General features: G+C 39.3%; 1 protein-coding gene across 2 annotated transcripts in view; it reads left to right on the top strand.

Moving 5' to 3' along the window:
* SPOCK1 (SPARC (osteonectin), cwcv and kazal like domains proteoglycan 1) overlaps positions 1 to 17,314 on the top strand; it is a 542,199-nt gene extending 524,885 nt beyond the window's left edge. Inside the window, exons 7-11 of one of the 2 annotated variants that reach the window (XM_030927601.1) lie at positions 124 to 240; positions 4,056 to 4,277; positions 7,660 to 7,722; positions 13,223 to 13,360; positions 13,843 to 17,314. In XM_030927601.1, the coding sequence (XP_030783461.1) occupies positions 124 to 240; positions 4,056 to 4,277; positions 7,660 to 7,722; positions 13,223 to 13,360; positions 13,843 to 14,033 (731 nt within the window). In that variant the 3' untranslated portion in view covers positions 14,034 to 17,314. The remainder of the gene's footprint in view (positions 1 to 123; positions 241 to 4,055; positions 4,278 to 7,659; positions 7,723 to 13,222; positions 13,361 to 13,842) is intronic. The other variant, XM_030927602.1, reaches the window with a different exon arrangement.
* Positions 17,315 to 18,745: the final 1,431 nt, after the last annotated feature.

Here is an 18,745-nt window from a genome sequence, read left to right as displayed (position 1 = left end):
GAGGTAACAGTTATATCATGGTTGGATAGACAAGTTTGCTTTGAATATGGTTTGCCAGCAGCCCTACACACAGAGGGCAGAAAGCCCCCAGACCCATTGTCTGTTCTGTTTGCTTTCCTCTAGCCTGCACAGACAAGGAGTTGCGGAACCTTGCCTCCCGGCTGAAGGACTGGTTTGGAGCTCTTCACGAGGACGCGAACAGAGTCATCAAGCCCACCAGCTCCAACACAGCCCAAGGCAGTAAGGCCATTTTACTTTTGCTCATGTATTTCATTTTAAATATCATGTTTCCTCAATTTATTAGACAGTGATTTAGGGTTAGCAATATCATTTGGGGGGTGAAAAACACCCACTACCTTAAATATATACTTTATGTCTCAATCTCAAAAAAGTTGGATTAAAAAATGTTTAGTATAGGCATTTTGAAAAAAATATATGATCTCACCATTTTAATGACCGTAAGCATGCTGTGGTACCTACTTTTGAGGTTTTCTTCGGTGTCATATATGAAACTGTGTGTGTGTTTATAATTACAAAGTTTGGATCATACTTTCCAGACTGTTTTATGATCGTTTACCATGTAGAAATGTGACCATCTTTTCATGTTGTGAATTGTATTCTACTGATAGCTACACAGAATCCCAGTTTATGGAGATAACAATTTACTTAATTTGATCTTTATTTTGGGACACTGAGGTTGTTGCCAGTGTTAGGTTAATAGAAGTAACACTGTAGCAAACATATTTGGTGCTACGTCTTTGTGTACAATAGTCAGACTGCACATTGTCTTCCACAGAAACTCCCAGATAGGTATCCGCTCTCCCCATCCATAACATGCAAATTGCTCAAGGAGCCTCCCCGCAGCATCAGGTGATGAGTTGGCAGAGACCATACTCAGCTTTGTCATAAGTTGCAGAGAACACTGAGAGTGGGTCCTCACATTTGCACGTCGATGGAGTCTCTTTGATGCCTTTAATTCAAAGGCAGTTAGGGATAGGCTGCTCCACACTGTGGCCAATGAGCACAGAATAGATTACTAAACACAATTATTTGATATATGTAGTTTGGCCGCAGCCTTTTCTATTTAGCCATTCTGATATTATTTGGTCAAAATATAAAAACACATCATTTAAAACAGCATTTCACCTGATCTCATGCTTGTTTGGAATTTCTGAAAGTAATGCTCCTGGATTGAATGTAGTAAGTAAGAAGTTAGAGTAGCAACTGTTGAGATTCTGAGTTTGACTAGCATCTGTTTTTCAGCCAAAACAAAAATGATCTCCTTAATTTTTAGTTATTTTTGGCTGCTCATAGAGATATCAGTGGAGAACATCAATCCAGGGGACAATTATTTTAATAGTTGAGATCTTTTACCTTAAGGAAAAAATAGCATTTAAGTGTCCCCAAAGTGGTTCTTGGTGGTTGGGTCTGTTGCAAAAGCAAAATAAGACTTTTTTCCCCTGGATCCACTAGGAGCAGCCTGACCCTTGGGTTTTCTGAACAACCTTTCAACAAAGAGCAGATTGATGTGAGGAGAACAGCTGCTTGCAGCCTACAGTCTCTGGAGATTTCTCCAAAAGACCTGCCTTTTCCCAGAAGCAAATTGAGTCCCCTAAGAGGCTTTTAGGTTTGATATCCTGAAGCAACTGGAGTGAAGGGAATGTTAAAGAATGATGCTTGGTTAGCTCAGAAGGCCAGAGGAGTGAGCTGCATTTGAGTCTAGGAGTTCTGAAGGGGAAACCCTGGAACCTGCTTGGTCCTGCACTCTTGGGGCCAACAAGAAGGGCTGCTGTCCTTTCCCCTGCATGACAGGCAACCACAGATGTCAAGATGCAGGCACCCATTTTCTAGTAGTGGTGGGGTGGGCTGGGCTTGACTTTTTGACTACTGCCCAACCAGATTGGCACTTCTTTTTGCTGACCAGTCAGCAGTAAACTCCTCTTGCCTTATGTATTAAAATATCAATATCCTATAAAATTGATGCATAGTAGGTAAAATATTGTATACAAAAGCGTAGAGCTGGGTAGTGCCAAAGTAAATTATTTCCTCTCATTCAGCAGCCCCTGAGGACAGCATCATCAAAGACTACTGATAATCATGACATTTGGTCAAACAAGGGGCCACGTTATGTCCCATAGCCTCTCTTCTGAAAAAAAAGGGGAGGTATTTTAAAATGTGTTCTAAGATATTAATAAATTTAAAAACGGAAAGATTTTATGTTTAAAGCAATAGAGTTTACAATAGCTAGAAATCTCCTCCCAACATTTTTTTAAATTGAGCACTATATGCCTGTCATGCCTGAGGCTGCTGAAGGGCACAAGATAGTCTTTCCCCTAAGGGAGCTAATAGTCTGATTAACAAGCATGGACAATGAGGGGAAGCATAGGGTTGTAAGAGAGCTCAGAGGAGGAGATGCTGTACTTATGCTTCTGGACAGTGAAGACTATTCTGCAAAGATGCTGCTTTAAAAAGAGTGGGTACACGGCTGGGTGTGGTGGCTCACATCTGTAATCCCAGCACTTTGGGAGGCTGAGATGGGCAGATCACGAGGTCAGAAGATAGAGACCATCCTGGCTAACATGGTGAAACCCCATCTCTGCTAAAAATACAAAAAATTAGCCGGGCATGGTGATGGGCGCCTGTAGTCCCAGCCACTCAGGAGGCTGAGGTAGGAGAATGGCGTGAACCCGGAAGGCGGAGCTTGCAGAGAGCTGAGATTGTGCCACTGCACTACAGCCTGGGCAATAGAGTGAGACTCCATCTCAAAAAAAAAAAAAAAAAAAAAAAAAGAGTGGGTGCACTTTACTGTATTCTCCATTTCACTAAGAAAGGGTTCCTAGTGATGCACATAGAAACTTAATGACCAGGCTGTGGGCAACTGACACCATCAGGCTCCCCTTGCACCGCCCATCCCTAAACATGACACTCTAGGCCAACTGGATGGCCTCAGGACAGGAAGATCAAATCAGGCAGAAAACTAGCAGAGGAGTCATTGAGAATATGTAGATTCTGGATTAAGCTTGCTGGGGTCTGAATCTCCATTCTACAATTGTATGACCTGGAGTCTTATTTTTTTCATCTGTTCATCCGTACCGTGGAAATGATATGGCACCATTTCATAGGACTTTTACAAGGATTCAGTGAGAAAATTAAGTACAAAGTGCTTAGAAGCATGCTTTCTATATAGCAACAGACATTCACTTTTATCATTGGTATTCCAGAAAAATACAACTAGCCCTAGAAATCCAGTTTGTGGAATAACCTGAGATTGCATGGCACCTTTGATTCTGAAAAACGATGAGTTTTAAATCTGGGGCATGTCTACAGTAGACTCAATATCCCGAGTATTGAGCTAAGTGTTATTATTTTAGTGCATACACTTTCCATTGTGGAAACAAATAATTCTTTAAGAAAACAACTTCTTCTCCCCCAGGGAAATAAGAAAGAAATTATTGTCTGAGTTGATTTGGATTCCATCTCATGGATCTCCTTAGGGGACTGCAGAAGAGAAGCGTGGGGAACAGAGGCAGGCACCTGGCTTGTTTTGCCATTAATGTTCAGACTGCTTGGATTTAAAGGGCCTCTGGGATGCAATCAGTGCTTCTGGATTATGCTATATTGTTTCATTTCACTGCTATCCTTTTAAAAATATTTTATTTTGGTTTTCCAATATTTTTTGAAATATAAAAGCATAGTTTTTGGTACCACAAGCTATACCTCTCACTCACCATGTTTCTATTATTTCTTTCAGGCATACCCCATTTTAAGCAAATGAAAACACAGATTTATGTCACAGATACGTTAATGTTGGGGATTTTTTCCCCTTTAGAACATATTTTCCTCAAATGATGACTTTTAAAGCATTTCACTTAAAAACAACACAAGGAAACACAAAATATTCTAGAGAACCACTAAATCCGTATGCGGGGAAAGAAACAGCCTCAGGAGAGGAGTCGGGTGGGCCTTGGCAGCTTCTTGGGGCAGGAAGCTGGGGAGTGAGCAGGGAGGGAAGCACCAGGTTTGGTGGCAGCTGAGATGTGCCTTTTGCTTGGCAGGGTTTGACACTAGCATCCTGCCCATCTGCAAGGACTCCCTGGGCTGGATGTTCAACAAGTTGGACATGAACTATGACCTCCTGCTTGACCATTCGGAGATCAATGCCATCTACCTGGATAAGTACGAGCCCTGTATCAAGCCTCTTTTCAACTCTTGTGACTCCTTCAAGGATGGCAAGCTGTCTAACAATGAGTGGTGCTACTGCTTCCAGAAGCCTGGAGGTAAGGTAGGATGGAGGGGTGGGGTCCCTAGCCCAGGGCAGCCTTGCTGGAGCAGAGGAGGACTGCATATGTCTATGAAGTGGGCAGAGAGCCACAGCCAGAGAATAAATAATTCATTCCATTTAATGCCAGGCCCAAAGTCTCATTTCTTCCAGTTTATTTCTGCTTTTAATGTGGTATACAAGAAAACCCAAGAGTAGTAGTCTCTCAACTGTCTGTTTTTTTCCTCTATAAAATGGGTATAGAAACCTTTACTACACAATCCTCTCAATGTAAAAAATACCTTACAAATGTAAGAGACAATGAATATCATTCTCATTGAGAAAGTCACTTGTCAGTTTCTCTAGGATAAGTTCAGATTTATACTAAGTGTCCTAGACAAGGATATTTTGGTTATAAATAAATTCCAGCTAATGAAAAAAAGAGACAAGATTTGGAGAATGGAAGAAAAGATACTGGGATATTTCATATAACCCAAAGTCAAACAGGTCGGCCTGCTGGGGGATTCAGAGTAGGGACAGGTAGCCAGTGGCAGATGCTCTGACTTTACCTCCCTCTGCCTGGTGGGGGGGTGCAACTGAGTATGGCACTCACAGTTAATGGGACCAGCAGAGACTGGCCCACATCGGGAGAACATACAACTACAGGCATAGCTGGCACATCTTACTGCCAGGAAAGGAAGACTGCTGCTAATATGAAAGTATTTAAGTTACGGATGCATAGACAATACACACACAACAAAAAACGTGAGCATTCAGTGAAAGGTAAGTAAGTGTGCATGAGATTTCAAGATATGTTCTTAAAATTACTAGTCAAAAGGCATGTGCCTTTTAAAATTTGAGCAATATTTCCCATTTGACCTCACCTCCAAAGAGGTTGTAACAATTTTTACTTTCACCAAAAATATATGAGAATACCTATTCTCTATGGCATTACCAAGCTTCTTGATTTATGACTTAGGTTGAACATCTGTACATATGAAACATTCTTGAAATGTCTCTATGTTCTTTGTATATTGTTTCTATCAGGTTCTTGTGTGTTTGTTTTTTAAGGAAATTAGAACTTCTCTGGTCATAGGTATTGTAAATATTTTTTCCCAAATTACAGTTCATGCATTTTTGTTAGGGAGAAATTTTAAGATAGCCAAGCTTCTCTATATTTTATGGCTTCTAAGAAGCCATAAAGCTTAGAAAGGTATTTCTCACTTTATCTCTTATGTTTTCTTCATAAGAGGAAAACTTCTGTTGTTCACTTAAATTCTGTATTACACAGTCAAGTAGGCTCCCAGCCTCCCTGGAGATGGTCATTCAGTTGCTATATATATAATATATAAATAATATATTTTATATTTTATATATTTAATATATAGCTATATTATATAAATATATTAAATATAGCTATATATAATATATATTTAGATCTATTGATCTATATTTAGATCTATATTATGATCTATATTATCTGTATTTAGATCTATCTATAGATCTATTGCTGAATACTCTGTTCTTACTATTAATCAGTTTTAGACTTTTAAATCACAGTTGTTTTATAATACGTTTTAGAATCATCCTTTGCTGCCATTAATGTTTTCCTAGAATTTTCCTGGATATTAGTATGTTTCTTTCCCTCTGTGAACTTTAGCATTAGTTTATCCAATTAAAAACAATTCCTATTGGTAATTTTTAAGTATCAGGCAAAATTAGATTAATCAAATAAAAATCAATAGCAGTATAATACGGAATCATTTTGTTTTAGAACAAGATCTATCAACCAGTGGTGTTACATTTTTAAATTTTGTTCTAACAATTATTATACTTCCTTGTATTTTTTATTGTTACCGTTGTAAATGAAACAGGGTTTTTTTTGCATTATATTCCCTCCCTGGTGGTTGTTTCAACATTAATTTTGTTCCCAACCACCTTACTAAAATCTCGTTTTGTTTTTAAGTTATTCTGGTCAGTTTGCTTAGATTTTTCAGGTGTGCAATCATACCATCTGCAAATAGTGATAATTTTTCTCTTCATTTTCAATTTTTATACCTCATTTCTCTTTTCTAATTACATCTGTTAGTACCTAAAATCAATGTTAAAATAATGACTATTTAGAAATTTTAGTCATGTAAATACTTGTAAGTGATTCTCAGCATTAGGCCTAGCGATAGTTTTAGGTTTGAGTTCATATTGTAACATCTGATTTTTAGCCTGGTTTCCTTACAACACAGAGTCTGTGTGTTAATGCTTTGCCTGAAGGTAACAGTGCCAGAGCTGGCCACATGGGACATCTCAGGATAGACTGCCTCTTACTCTTGCAGTTGCTAAAAGCCAGAACCCCTACCTGTGGCACAGCATCCAGGAAATGCTACTTTTTATAATCCAGATGAAATTTGCTTCTCCTTTCCTTTGATGTTTTCAGTTGATATATTTCTCCTTTACTCTGAAAGCATCTTAAAACAAGAAGTCAACAAAATGTATTTTACAAGCAGTTTCTCTCATGGAACAAGCAGCAAGACCAGGTATCATTGAGTTGTAAATAGTTGCTTAGATACTTTATATGCAAGTGCGGGGCCTGCAGAAAGAGGCAGTATCAGCCAAAGATAAGAGTTCAGAGAACCAGAACTCCTCTGCCAAGGACAGGAGAACCATGAACAAACTAGCAGAACTCCCAGAGCCACAAGGTCTGCAAAGGCAAATTATGGTAAAACTCTGAAGAATGAATGAGGTCACTTTTCCTTTTGCATGGAATAAAACTAACTTCTTTTCTATGACATATATTTTGTCGCTGAGGACCCAGAGGCTGGGACAGGTGAAGAGACTTGCTCAAAGTATTCAGCTAGGAGGTGGCAGAGCCTAAAGTCTCATCACTGCCTCTCCAGATCTCTTCTGTGTCTTCATATTGTCCTTCAAAGCATGTGTTTTACTTTCCTGGGGGTAGTGAGCCATGAGGTCTGAAGTAACCATTCCTATCCATCCTTTTCTACAGCAAAACCTAGGCTACATAAGTATTTGTCACCTTTGGTTGGTGGATTCAGAACACTTCCCCACTAATAAGCCTTGGCTGATTACTTGCTTCCTGATAGAAAGGAAAAAGTCTATTATACCACCTATTAGATACTTGGTATTTGCTTGAGTTGGTGCTAGAAAGAAAAATTTCTATACAATGTAAGTAGCCCCCAAATACTATTTTAAGTGCATTGTGGTATGAGGTTTGTTTTTTTAATTACTAACACTAATGGCCCAAATTTGTTTTGTTGCATAGTAACAGCATATGGAACAATTCCACTCCCAGGTGTGTCATTGTCTACATTTCACATCAAGAGTGAAGTCAATCATTAGCGATTATACTCCATACCATCTGGAAGCTGACTTTCAGAAATTATTTTTAGGTCTCCCTTGCCAGAATGAAATGAACAGAATTCAGAAGCTGAGCAAGGGGAAAAGCCTGTTGGGTAAGTACAATTTCTTGCCACTCGTTTAAACAACTCATTAAACCAGCCATGTCCCTTGTAATGATCAGCATGGCAATGGTTATTCAATTAGGGCTAGTGTTTCATGAAAGAAATGCCTTGTTTTACCCCAGGCAGCTGGACATAAACAGAGGACTGCCTGGTTGAGAACTGCTATGTGTTCTTTCAGCAGGAAGAGAGGTCGGCCAGGTCTGGAGTCCAGCACCTTCCCCACTGCTAACTCCTTCCTGATCTTAGGCTAAAACAAATCTTGGCTTTTTCGTTCTAAGTAAGATCATTGAATGGTGCTCTCAAGTGCTCTTTCCAGTGCTAAAACTATAAAGTCTAAAAATTACAGCATTTCCTCTATTCCCCAGATAGGGTTGTCTGTTGAAGGAGGCCGATGGGCTGTACTCTTCAGAATTTATCAGACAGGGTTGAATGACATGCATGTGCTTAAACCTATTTCTACCTTCACCTAATCCCTCCAGGAAAGTGTGCAGGCTCTTTGGACACCACGGAAGCAAGTGGATTGAGTGAATATGTGTTCCCCTAACATGTGCATCTTGCAGGCCTCTCCAAGTGTCCCTGTTAGCTCCAAGCCTGCCTTCTCCAGCACGTGGAGGAAGTCCTGGCATTTGTCATAGAAACATTGGCCATTCTCATTGGTTTTCTGAAGAAAGGAAGAGCCTGCTTTGCTTGCCTTGCTTTTAAAAAGTGTCAGCTGCAACACAGTAATACAGAATTATTCCTGTGAAGCATTCAGAGGCAGGTGCATTCCCCAAGCAGTCTGCCATTTCAGAAGTTTCTCTATTCATTTGAAGGAAATGAATAGAGAAGGAAATGGGCAAGTTTTCTTGCAGATTGTCAAATGTAGGCAGTCTATGAATTCTGGTGATTTCTTCTCAGGATTTTTTGAGCTTTTTCAAAATGCATGTAGACTTCCCCAAAGTTGTCATGATTTTGAACTCTTTGGGCCTACATTCTTCTGCTGAGTAAAAGGACGTAGAGATATATTTCTGGTCTGAAGGCAAAGTGGCTGGATCCCTCCTCCATAGGTTTTTCCAGTGCAAGGACTTGTGTTTATTGATCTCATTTCTCCATGTGGATATTATTTTGAGTGACGTACCTATGATCCGCAGGTAGTTGAAGAATTAGTACATTGCTGTTTATTAAAACATTCTTTTCATGCAGTATAGATATCTTATACATTGCCTCATTGGTAAGGGTCACCTGTGATAAACCCCATTTTGTTTTAAAGCTTGCTTTATCACATTTCCTACTTACGGAGATTACTCCAGTTGACTCAGAAAAAATGCCATTTGCTTACAAATTCTTTATATATTCAGGGGTATACAGAGTCAAATAAATAAAACAAATTATTATCAGCTATAATTATTACATTGTAGATTTAGAGCAGCACCTGCTTCTTACCAACCCAGGAGCTCAGCCCATTTTTTCTATTTTTTTTTTTTTTTGGTCCAAAGAGGAGCCAGCTCTCTACATGTTCTCTTTCTTTGCAGTCCTTGATTATCTGTTCACAAATCTCTTTTTGGGCTACTGACAGCATCTGCATTTTCTTTTTTATCTACTGCTCTTTGAAAACTAGGGATAACATGCAATGGCATACACTCCTTAATGAGAGGGTGGGCACCACTAAGCCTCTAACTGTGGCATCAGCAGCCTTTCCTAAGTGATAGATATGGTGTTTCATGGTCTCATTTAATCTCTAAGAATATGGTCATCTTGGTATAGCCTGGTGAGTAGCATGTTCTAGACTAGACCCTAGAGTCAGCTGGGTCTGGGTTTAAGTCTTGATTCAAAATAGGAGCAATCTGTCCCTCCCATGCCACACTTTTATTCTGGGATTGTTCCACTAAATAAAAGGCAAATTTGAAAATGTGAGCAAGCTCACACAAATCAGAAAATTAGGGCATAGAAAGATACAGTGGTAGGCAGGAGCCTCTATTTTCAGGAGGCTGATGTAGATGGTGTTACCCCCCCAGATTATCTTCCATAGAAGATGCATACTCTCATGAAACACACACACCCTGTAAGGAAAACCAAAACTAAAAACTGTTATAAATAAAAATTACCCACAGTACAATGAGAATCAGGTTGACATCAGACTTACTGTTGGCGACACTGACTTAAGAGAAAATACTGTCTTCAAAGTGCTGAGGGGAAATAACTGTGAACCTACAATTTTAAATTTATCCCAATGATCATTCAAGTGTGATGCCAGAGATACTCTGAAACCATCTAAGATTCAGTCAGCTTACTAGCCACAGACTCACTTAAATATCACTAAAGGATTTATTCTACCAAACAAATGATCCCAGAAAGAATTATTCAGATGCAATAATGAAAAAGAAATGACATGCTGCTAACTGTAAATAAAGAAGACCAATAAAATAGTTTTATAGCAACCTAGAATTAAAATTCCAGACAATTGGGGGAAGTGAGAAACTGGTGGTAAGAATGTGTTAAGCTTCTAGTTTGTTCATGGAAAAAAATATATAAAAAATATATATATGTGGACTAAATGTAGATTTTACTAGGAAAAACTATGCTCCTCCGTGGAAAATGAGTAGCCACAAGAATATTAGAATATATAGGTTTTAAACCTATGAAAGAAAGGTATAAAGAAAACTTGATTTCCATAGAAAGCAGGAAAAATGGTAAATAGGAAACAGATATGGTGGCAGAAATTCTGTAATCACAATAAGTGTGAACAGGCCAAAAATATTATTATTGATTAATATTTTAAAGGAGAGTTATAACAAAAATAATTCCACAGAAAGTTGAAATTAAATGAGGATAAATACTCTTTTTTAAACAACATTAATATCTGACAAAGCAAATCTGTTTTTTATAATGCAATCATCTTGCTGAAATATCCCTTTTACTATATTTTGCCACCAGTTGCTGTATAGACATGCCTTGCTTAGTGACAGGAATAGGTCCTCAGAAATGTGTCATTAGGTGACTTTGTCATTGTGTAAACATCATAGAGTGTACTCACACAAACCTAGATGGTGTAGCCTATTGCTCCTAGGTACAAACCTGTACATTATTTTATTGTACTGAATACTACAGGCAATTATAACACCATGGGAATCATTTTTGTATCTGAACATAGAAAAGGATTAGTAAAAATATGGTGTTGTTATGGAACCACTGTCACATACACAGTCTATTAACTAAAATGTCACTATGTGGCACATTACTATACTCATAACTTAAAATGGAATAGAGCTATAAGGGGGAATTATATCCACAGTGGTCTTCAGAAACTTTGGCATTCTCTTCTTGAAACTTACAGTTCAAGTAGACAAAGACTTGTTAGCATTCACACTTATATATGTATTCCTGAATCTTGGCATTGAATGTAGTCTTTCAAACATCTGCCACAGACCATATCACAAAAGCAAATTCAACAAATTTCAAATAAATGATCACAGATCAAACTTACTGGCCACAACACAATAACAATAGAAGTAAAATATGAGATTACTAAACCCCCATACATTTGGTTTTGTGAATACATATTGATCAAATATGAAGTAAAGTAAAATACATAAAATATCTAGAAATGAATGAAAATGAAAGCATGGTATACAAAATACATGGGAAGCAACTAAAGTGAAACTTCATAGCTTCAAATGCATTTATAAAAAAAGATCAAAATGAAATTAAACTATAGGAACAACACAATTTTCTAAACAAACTAATGAAATAGACAAACATTTGACACTATGAAGAAGTGCAAAGGCTCAAATAGTGTCATGAATTCAAAAGTGGGATTTAAGCTCATAGAAGAATATTGTAAACTTGTGGTTCTCAAACTTTAGTGTGTACCAGAATTAGCTGGAGGATTAAATAAAGGAACAGATTGCTGAGCCCCACTCTCTAAATCTCAGGTGGGGCCCAAGAACTTGCATTTCTAAGAGGTTTCCAGGTGGTGCCACTGCTGCTTGTCCTGGAACCTCACTTTGAGAACCACTGCTGTAAGTCAATTTATAACAATTATGAAAACCTAGTTGAAATGGATACTATCAGTTGCCAAATTTTGGTAATAGAAGACCCAAGTAAATCAAAACCAGGAAATTAATCAAAATGCTACTTTCATCCCTCAAAATGGGCACCAGGCTCAAGATATTTTTATGGGCAAATTCTTCAAAAGAGAGATTCTCATAAAAAAAAATCTAGAGCTTACCTGAATCATTTTATGAATTAGGAACTTCAATAGAAACAATGCAGAAAACACCAAAACAAAATTATATGCCTCAATCACTGTATTAGTCCATTTTCACACTGCTATGAAGACATACCCGAGACTGGGGTAATTTATAAAGAAAAAGAGGCTTAATGGACTCACAGTTCCACATGGCTGGGGAGGCCTCACAATCATGGCAGAAGGAAAGAGAGCGTGTGCAGGGGAACTGCCCTTTACAAAACCATCAGATCTTGTGAGACGTATTCACTATTATTAGAACAGCATGGGAAAAACCCGCCCCCATGATTCAATTACCTCCCACAGGGTCCCTCACACAACACGAAGGGATTATGAGAGCTACAATTCAAGATGAGACTTGGGTGGGGACACACAGTCAAACCATATCAATCACCTAGTAACATACTTGTAAATTTGTGCCACTAGCAATCCATCTTGTTAAAAGTATATAAAGCATAAAAACCATATGATTTTCTCATGTTAAAAATGTAATTAATAAGAGTAGTACCCATTCAAGATTTAAAGGGAAAAATTAGAACTAATCAAAGAAGGAATTTTGCTTAACCTTGGGCAAATTGTTTAACTCCAGTTTATCACTTTTTTTTGCCTGTAAACAGCGAGAGAGTAATAGCAACACCTTATGGTGATATTGGCATGGCTTGATGAAATAATGCAAGTAAAGCACTTAGCTATTATTACCTCTTTCTTAGAGGCTAGAAGACAGTGACAAGGAATAGCTTGGAACTGTGTGATCCACAGACTGGTGTTGTTCATAGAACATTTGTTACTAGTCAGCACCAAGTACAGTAGTTAATGTATATAAGAAGTTTTGTAACAATTTCACAGAGTCACTTTATGTGGTTGGGCAAAGTATTGGTAATGCTGGACTTGATATTTACTAGCAGATGCCTTGGGAAGATTAATTTTCCTAGACATCAGTTTCATATTAAAAAGTAATGATGGTATGTATCTCTTAGAGTTGTGGGAATAAGAGATTCCGCAAACATATGTATATATACACCTACATATGTAAGCATGGTTTAGGTCAGTGCCCAGAATAGAAGTGTTCAATACATGATAGCTATTATCATTCCCATTTAAACACTGACATCCTTAGAGCTCATTGCATTTGGGCCTCATCCCCATCCTCTGCTGCTGGCCCTGCAGCAGATATTCTGACATGTGACCCCTCTTCCCTGTATTGAGGGGCATTAACCCCGAGTATCTGCATGTCTCTGATTAAAGTTGCACCTTTTGTTCCCCCAGGGGCCTTCATACCTCGGTGTAACGAGGAGGGCTATTACAAAGCCACACAGTGCCATGGCAGCACAGGGCAATGCTGGTGTGTGGACAAATATGGGAATGAGTTGGCTGGCTCCAGGAAACAGGGTGCTGTGAGCTGTGGTGAGTAAGGCCTCCTGCATCAGCCCCACAACAACCTAGGTGGCCTGTGGGTCCTCACTGTGTAAGGATCTCTGCAGAAAAATGTCGAGAGGTAACTCCAGTCTACATTAAGTTTATAATAGAGGCATAGTAACCCTGAAATCACATGAGCTCACATATAGCTAGCTTGGCAAGTGACAGGAACTCATTATGAACAGAGAAGAGAGTTAGACAGAACTGCTATAGGCAAAGAGCAACTTAGGCTGCCTTCACTTCTCATTTAGGGTTGGTAAGAGCATCTCAAGAATTCTAGGGCTCTTATGAGAACACAGTTTGTAATCTGTGCCCCGAAGACTCACCTCAGTGGGGCAGGGATGTTCCTGTTTTCAGAAAGTAAACTGCTTGGTTTTACCCTACAATTAAGTTACATGCAAAGGAACCCCTGACGTGGGTCATGAGGTATAAGTGGAAACTAACCTCAACTCTTTTTTTCAATCTTTCAGAAGAGGAGCAGGAAACCTCAGGGGATTTTGGCAGTGGCGGCTCCGTGGTCCTGCTGGATGACCTAGAGGATGAACGGGAGCTGGGACCAAAGGACAAAGAGGGGAAGCTGAGGGTGCATACCCGCGCCGTGACAGAGGATGATGAGGACGAGGACGACGACAAAGAGGATGAGGTCGGGTACATATGGTAGTGCCCACAAGAAAGAGGACACAAGTTTTGCACAAAATTGCAAGTCACTTCCTATTCCTGCATTTGTATCTAAGACTCCAAGGCACCAAGGTCTCTTCTCCATTGTTGCTCTCTATACCCGACCTAAGGTTTGGAAGACAACTGCTTGTTCCCAGAGGATTCTGATTTTGCATATGTTTGTATGGGAGAAAGGTTGTTGTGTTTTTTTGTTGTTTATTTTTTGGATAGGGAAATGGCTGACTTAATTAGAGCCTCCTTCCTTCCTGTGAGATTTTTCCAACAAGCATGTGATTTATGTGGAATTCTGACAGTGCAGGGAGCCCCCACCCTCTTAAACGTCAAAGTCCCTTTTTGATTACCCACACTGGTGGTTATTACAGCATGGTTCCCAGCCTTACAGTGTCTAAGTGCTTTTCTTGTGTCCTGTAGATGTCGTGAAAAACAAAAAACACACCACACTGTACCTTTTCCCCCTGCCCCCATTGCTCCCGGTGTTTATTATTAAAAATTAATTCGTTTTTTTCACATCACTATATCTGGCTTCCTATAAACAACAGCCTTAATTCAGTCAAGACTCCCTTTGGGGATTCATTTTATTAAAAATTGGTGTCTGGATACTTCTCTGTACATGCATAAAGACTGTGTGTGTGTGCCCTGCACACATACCTCTCAGAAAAAGTGTTTGGGTATCTTAAAAACTCACTTGAAAAACAATGATAAATTTGTCAGCTTATCCAGACCTGGAACAAAATTTCTAGAATAAGAAATTTGTATCAAAGTCTTTTTTTGCACTAACAGTTGGCTCTTGTAGCCTGCAGGCTGAGGAGGTCTCTTCTCTGTGCATCAGCAGAGTTACTGAAAGCCTCTGATTGAGAAAAAACCTCCGTTTGCCTAAATCACTTTGCTCACAGAAGCCATGTGACTCCCACACGACACGGGCAGCTTCACAAGCCATCTCTTTCATTTCTGCTTGAAGCCCCCTTGGCTGCAGCAATCCTGTATGCCATAGGTTCCTTTCTTCCTTACCTACTCAAGGGCTTTTTCTAAGGCATGCACACGTATCCCCTGTTCTCTGAGAAGAGAGTACTATGGTGTTCCTTAAGAGAAGAAAATTTCTAATTCTGAACTCAACGTTTTGCTTTTACTCCCTTTCTATTGACAAATCATGATAAGGGCACAAAAGCTGTACAGATTTTTTTTTTAACCACTCAATCCCAAATGGAGGCCTACAAAGAATGTCATAATAGCACATGGAAGCAAACCCTGGGTTTTTAAGAGCAAATTCTGTCCCCCTCTCACTCCCCACAAATGACAAGATACTAACGAAGAAAGTTCTTCACCATACTGTTTGTTTTAACTAAACTCACTGGAGTCTAGTTCCAAATGTGGTAGGGTCATCATCCCTACATTCCTTAGGATTTCTCTCCCTATCAAGCTGGCCCAGATACAAGTACCAAACAGTAGTCTCTGAAGTTCCCCCATTTCCTTCAGTACCAGTCTGTAAGCTCCTGCTCCATCTGGTTTTCATCTACCAGGATGCCCTCATCAGACTCAACCACCCAAGCAAGCCTTTCTGGCCCACATGTCTATCTCTTGCCTTCCCCATCAACTTCAGCCTGTCCACACAAAAGCCACGTAAACCTCCATCTGACCAATCCTCCATCCCAGATTGACCATTTGGATGTACCAACTCACCTTAAATTAGCATGTTCCAATCCTTGCATTGGCTGAATAAAGTGGCATCATACCTACAGTTGGTTTTAGATAGGAAACGAACTACTTGATATAGCAAAGTCCTTTGGCTTTGTAAATAACCCTGAGGTTTTGTACTTACTTTCCCCATAGGAAGACAGATCATAGGCAAACTCTGTATTGGGATCTCAACTCCATCACCTTTGTTTCAATATTCTTTTCTGTCTTGAACAAAACTGAGATAATTTAGAAAACAGGTGCTTAATTGTAACAAAATTACTATAAAGTATATTAAAAATCAAGACATTATAAAATCTCAGTTTAGATCACCAAAGAAAATCATTGTTACTATCTGCTTTGCGCTTAGGAAAATGTACAAGAAAAGAGATTAAAATTGAAAAATTGATTTCACTTAGAAAAACTTCTAGGAACAGGGTGAACCACTGATTTTAATTTGCCTAATTATCTTATGACAAGTATCAAATTAAGATGACACTTAAAGATCCTTAGCATTAACTTGATGGAGAAGAGAGCTCAATAGACAATTCCCAGTAAGGCAATGAGATGCCATTTTCAGAGACATTCTAAGAAGATATTTTGATTCATCAAAATATTAAATAAAAAGCCCTCATCAGACTGGAACCCCCAAATCGATGGAGCCACATTAGTAATACTTTTCATGCCTCACTTTGACATGACAGCATTAGATTTTTAAAAGATCTTTAATATTTTCCACGAGTACTAAAGATTATAATGAGTTACCTTATGCTTAGAAGTAGAATGTTTGCTTTCTTCTTTTTGGAAATAGTCCTCCGAAAAGTCCACTTGTAGTAGTGACAAGGAGTCACTTGTACAGTGACCAAGTACACATAAAATCCTGATTATAAAAATAATATGGCGATAAACTAGTCCCTTGTTTGATACAGGTATTAAGCTGAATCCTCACTAATTCACTTTTGAAAAGTTCTTAATGAACAGTTTTATTCTTATTCCACAAACAACTCTTTTAATACAATTTCCTTGGTATCCAACTTAAATCCCAGAATTTTCTTCCACCCTGTTTAGTTGTTTGCTTATGAAGGTATTCTTGTTTCTACCAATATTCTAGGCATAAGAATACCTTATTGCTGAGTTGGAGGTTTTGTATCTCTTTCTCCTCCTTTATGCCCATTTTCTTACCCACAGCGGCAAATGACAATGTGTCTGTCCAGGTCTGCCCCCACTGCTCATCCCAGGATGCCACCCGCATTTTTTTCTTGTTACCTTGACCACACTGTACAGTAACATCCAAAAGCCCGTTCTACAGTGGGTGGTTTTGGTCTTTTTATAACTTTTTCTCAAAGTCACTGATGTTTGTCCCTGTTAAATGTATAGCATTGTAATGAGAGCCCATCAAATCCTGAGTGTCAGTTTGTTGTCCCTATTGTAGATGAAATAGTGACATAGCAAAAACCTAGTAAATTCTGAATGCTTTTCCACGTAGACTTATCTGGAATGTGAACACAACTCTTTGGTTAATAATAAATGCTTAACTGTAGTCCTGAGTAGGTGCATTTCTGTCTGTCTCAATAAATTTTACTTTGTCTGCAACATTTGAGTGTTTGTATTTCATTGGGTGGAATGTACATTCAGCAGGCCATGTTCCACATGCAATCACTACAGAATAGTATGAGCAGACACGGGATAGCTAATAAGGCTCTGTCGGGACTTCTGATTGTGGTGGGGAGGTCTGCCTGCCGGTGGTCTAGCCTGGCGCCTGCAGCACCCCTGGCACATGCATGCCCTGTGCTACTCAGTCTAGACCATGGGTCCCCAAACCCTGGGTCACAGACCAATACCAGTCTGTGGCCTTTTAGGAACCTGGTTGCATAGCAGGAGGTGAGCAGGAGGTGAGCAGCAGGTGAGCAGCAGGTGAGCAGCAGGTGAGCAGCAGGTGAGTGAGTGAAGCTTCCTCTGTATTTACAGTCACTCTTCATCACTTGCATTACTGTCTGAGCTCTGCCTCCTGTCAGATCAGCAGTGGCATTAGATTCTCATAGGAGTGAGAACCCTATTGTGAACTGCGCAGGCAAGATATATAGGTTGCATGCTCCTTATGAGAATCTAATCTAATCCCTGATGATGTGTCACTGCCTCCCATCACCCCCAGATGGGACTATCTAGTTGCAGGAAAACAAGCTCAGAGCTTCCACTGATTCTACGTTATGGTGAGTTATATAATTATTTCATTATATATTACAATGTAATCATAATAGAAATAAAGTGCACAACAAATGTAATGCACTTGAATCAGCCTGAAACCATCTCCCTCACCCCTGGTCCATGGAAAAATTGTCTTCCATGAAACCCGTCCCTAGTGCCAAAAAGGTTGGAGCCGCTGGTCTACAACCACTCACCGGAGCCTTTCTCTTGGCTGCCTTTGCCTCTCTCAGGCTCCAGCTTTACTCCTTACCTATCAGATTTCACTCTTGTCATCCTGTTTACAACCTTAAAGTTTTTAAACTCTGCTTATCCCTTCCCTCCCCAGCCAGTTATTCTCCAATTCTCTGAAAAACAAAAAAAACAACACAACTTACCTCTCTTCCCTTGATGGGGACCCTAGGGTCTCCTCTCTTTGTGAATACACCACATATTTGTCGAACATCAGAAAGCACCCAAACTGGAACACAAATTATTTCCGTTTCCCCTCTATCCACTTTTGGGCCAGTGTGTCTACGACTTAATTATACCCTGAGTGAGTAATTTCTCCATGAGCTGAGGTAGAAACTATCTTATGAATAATTCCATTCCTTTACCCTCTGGACTAAATTTTACAGACAATTTACAGATTGACAGTTCAAGAAAAGTTGCTTCATAAATCCGCAAAATAACTAAGCAGGAGAACAAGGACCAATGTAAAGTCTCTGAGGTAGTTAAAGGGTACATTAAAGAGTTGTTGGTGTTTGTGAACACACTTCAAATTCCTCTCAAATCAGCAGGTAAAACCCCACATTTCTCCTAAAGTTGCACCTTCATGGATGC

Source organism: Rhinopithecus roxellana, chromosome 3, assembly GCF_007565055.1.
Source record: "Rhinopithecus roxellana isolate Shanxi Qingling chromosome 3, ASM756505v1, whole genome shotgun sequence".
Lineage (NCBI taxonomy): Eukaryota > Metazoa > Chordata > Mammalia > Primates > Cercopithecidae > Rhinopithecus > Rhinopithecus roxellana.
The sequence above is the reverse complement of the archived record's forward strand: the minus strand, read 5'-3'. Positions and strand labels throughout refer to the sequence as shown.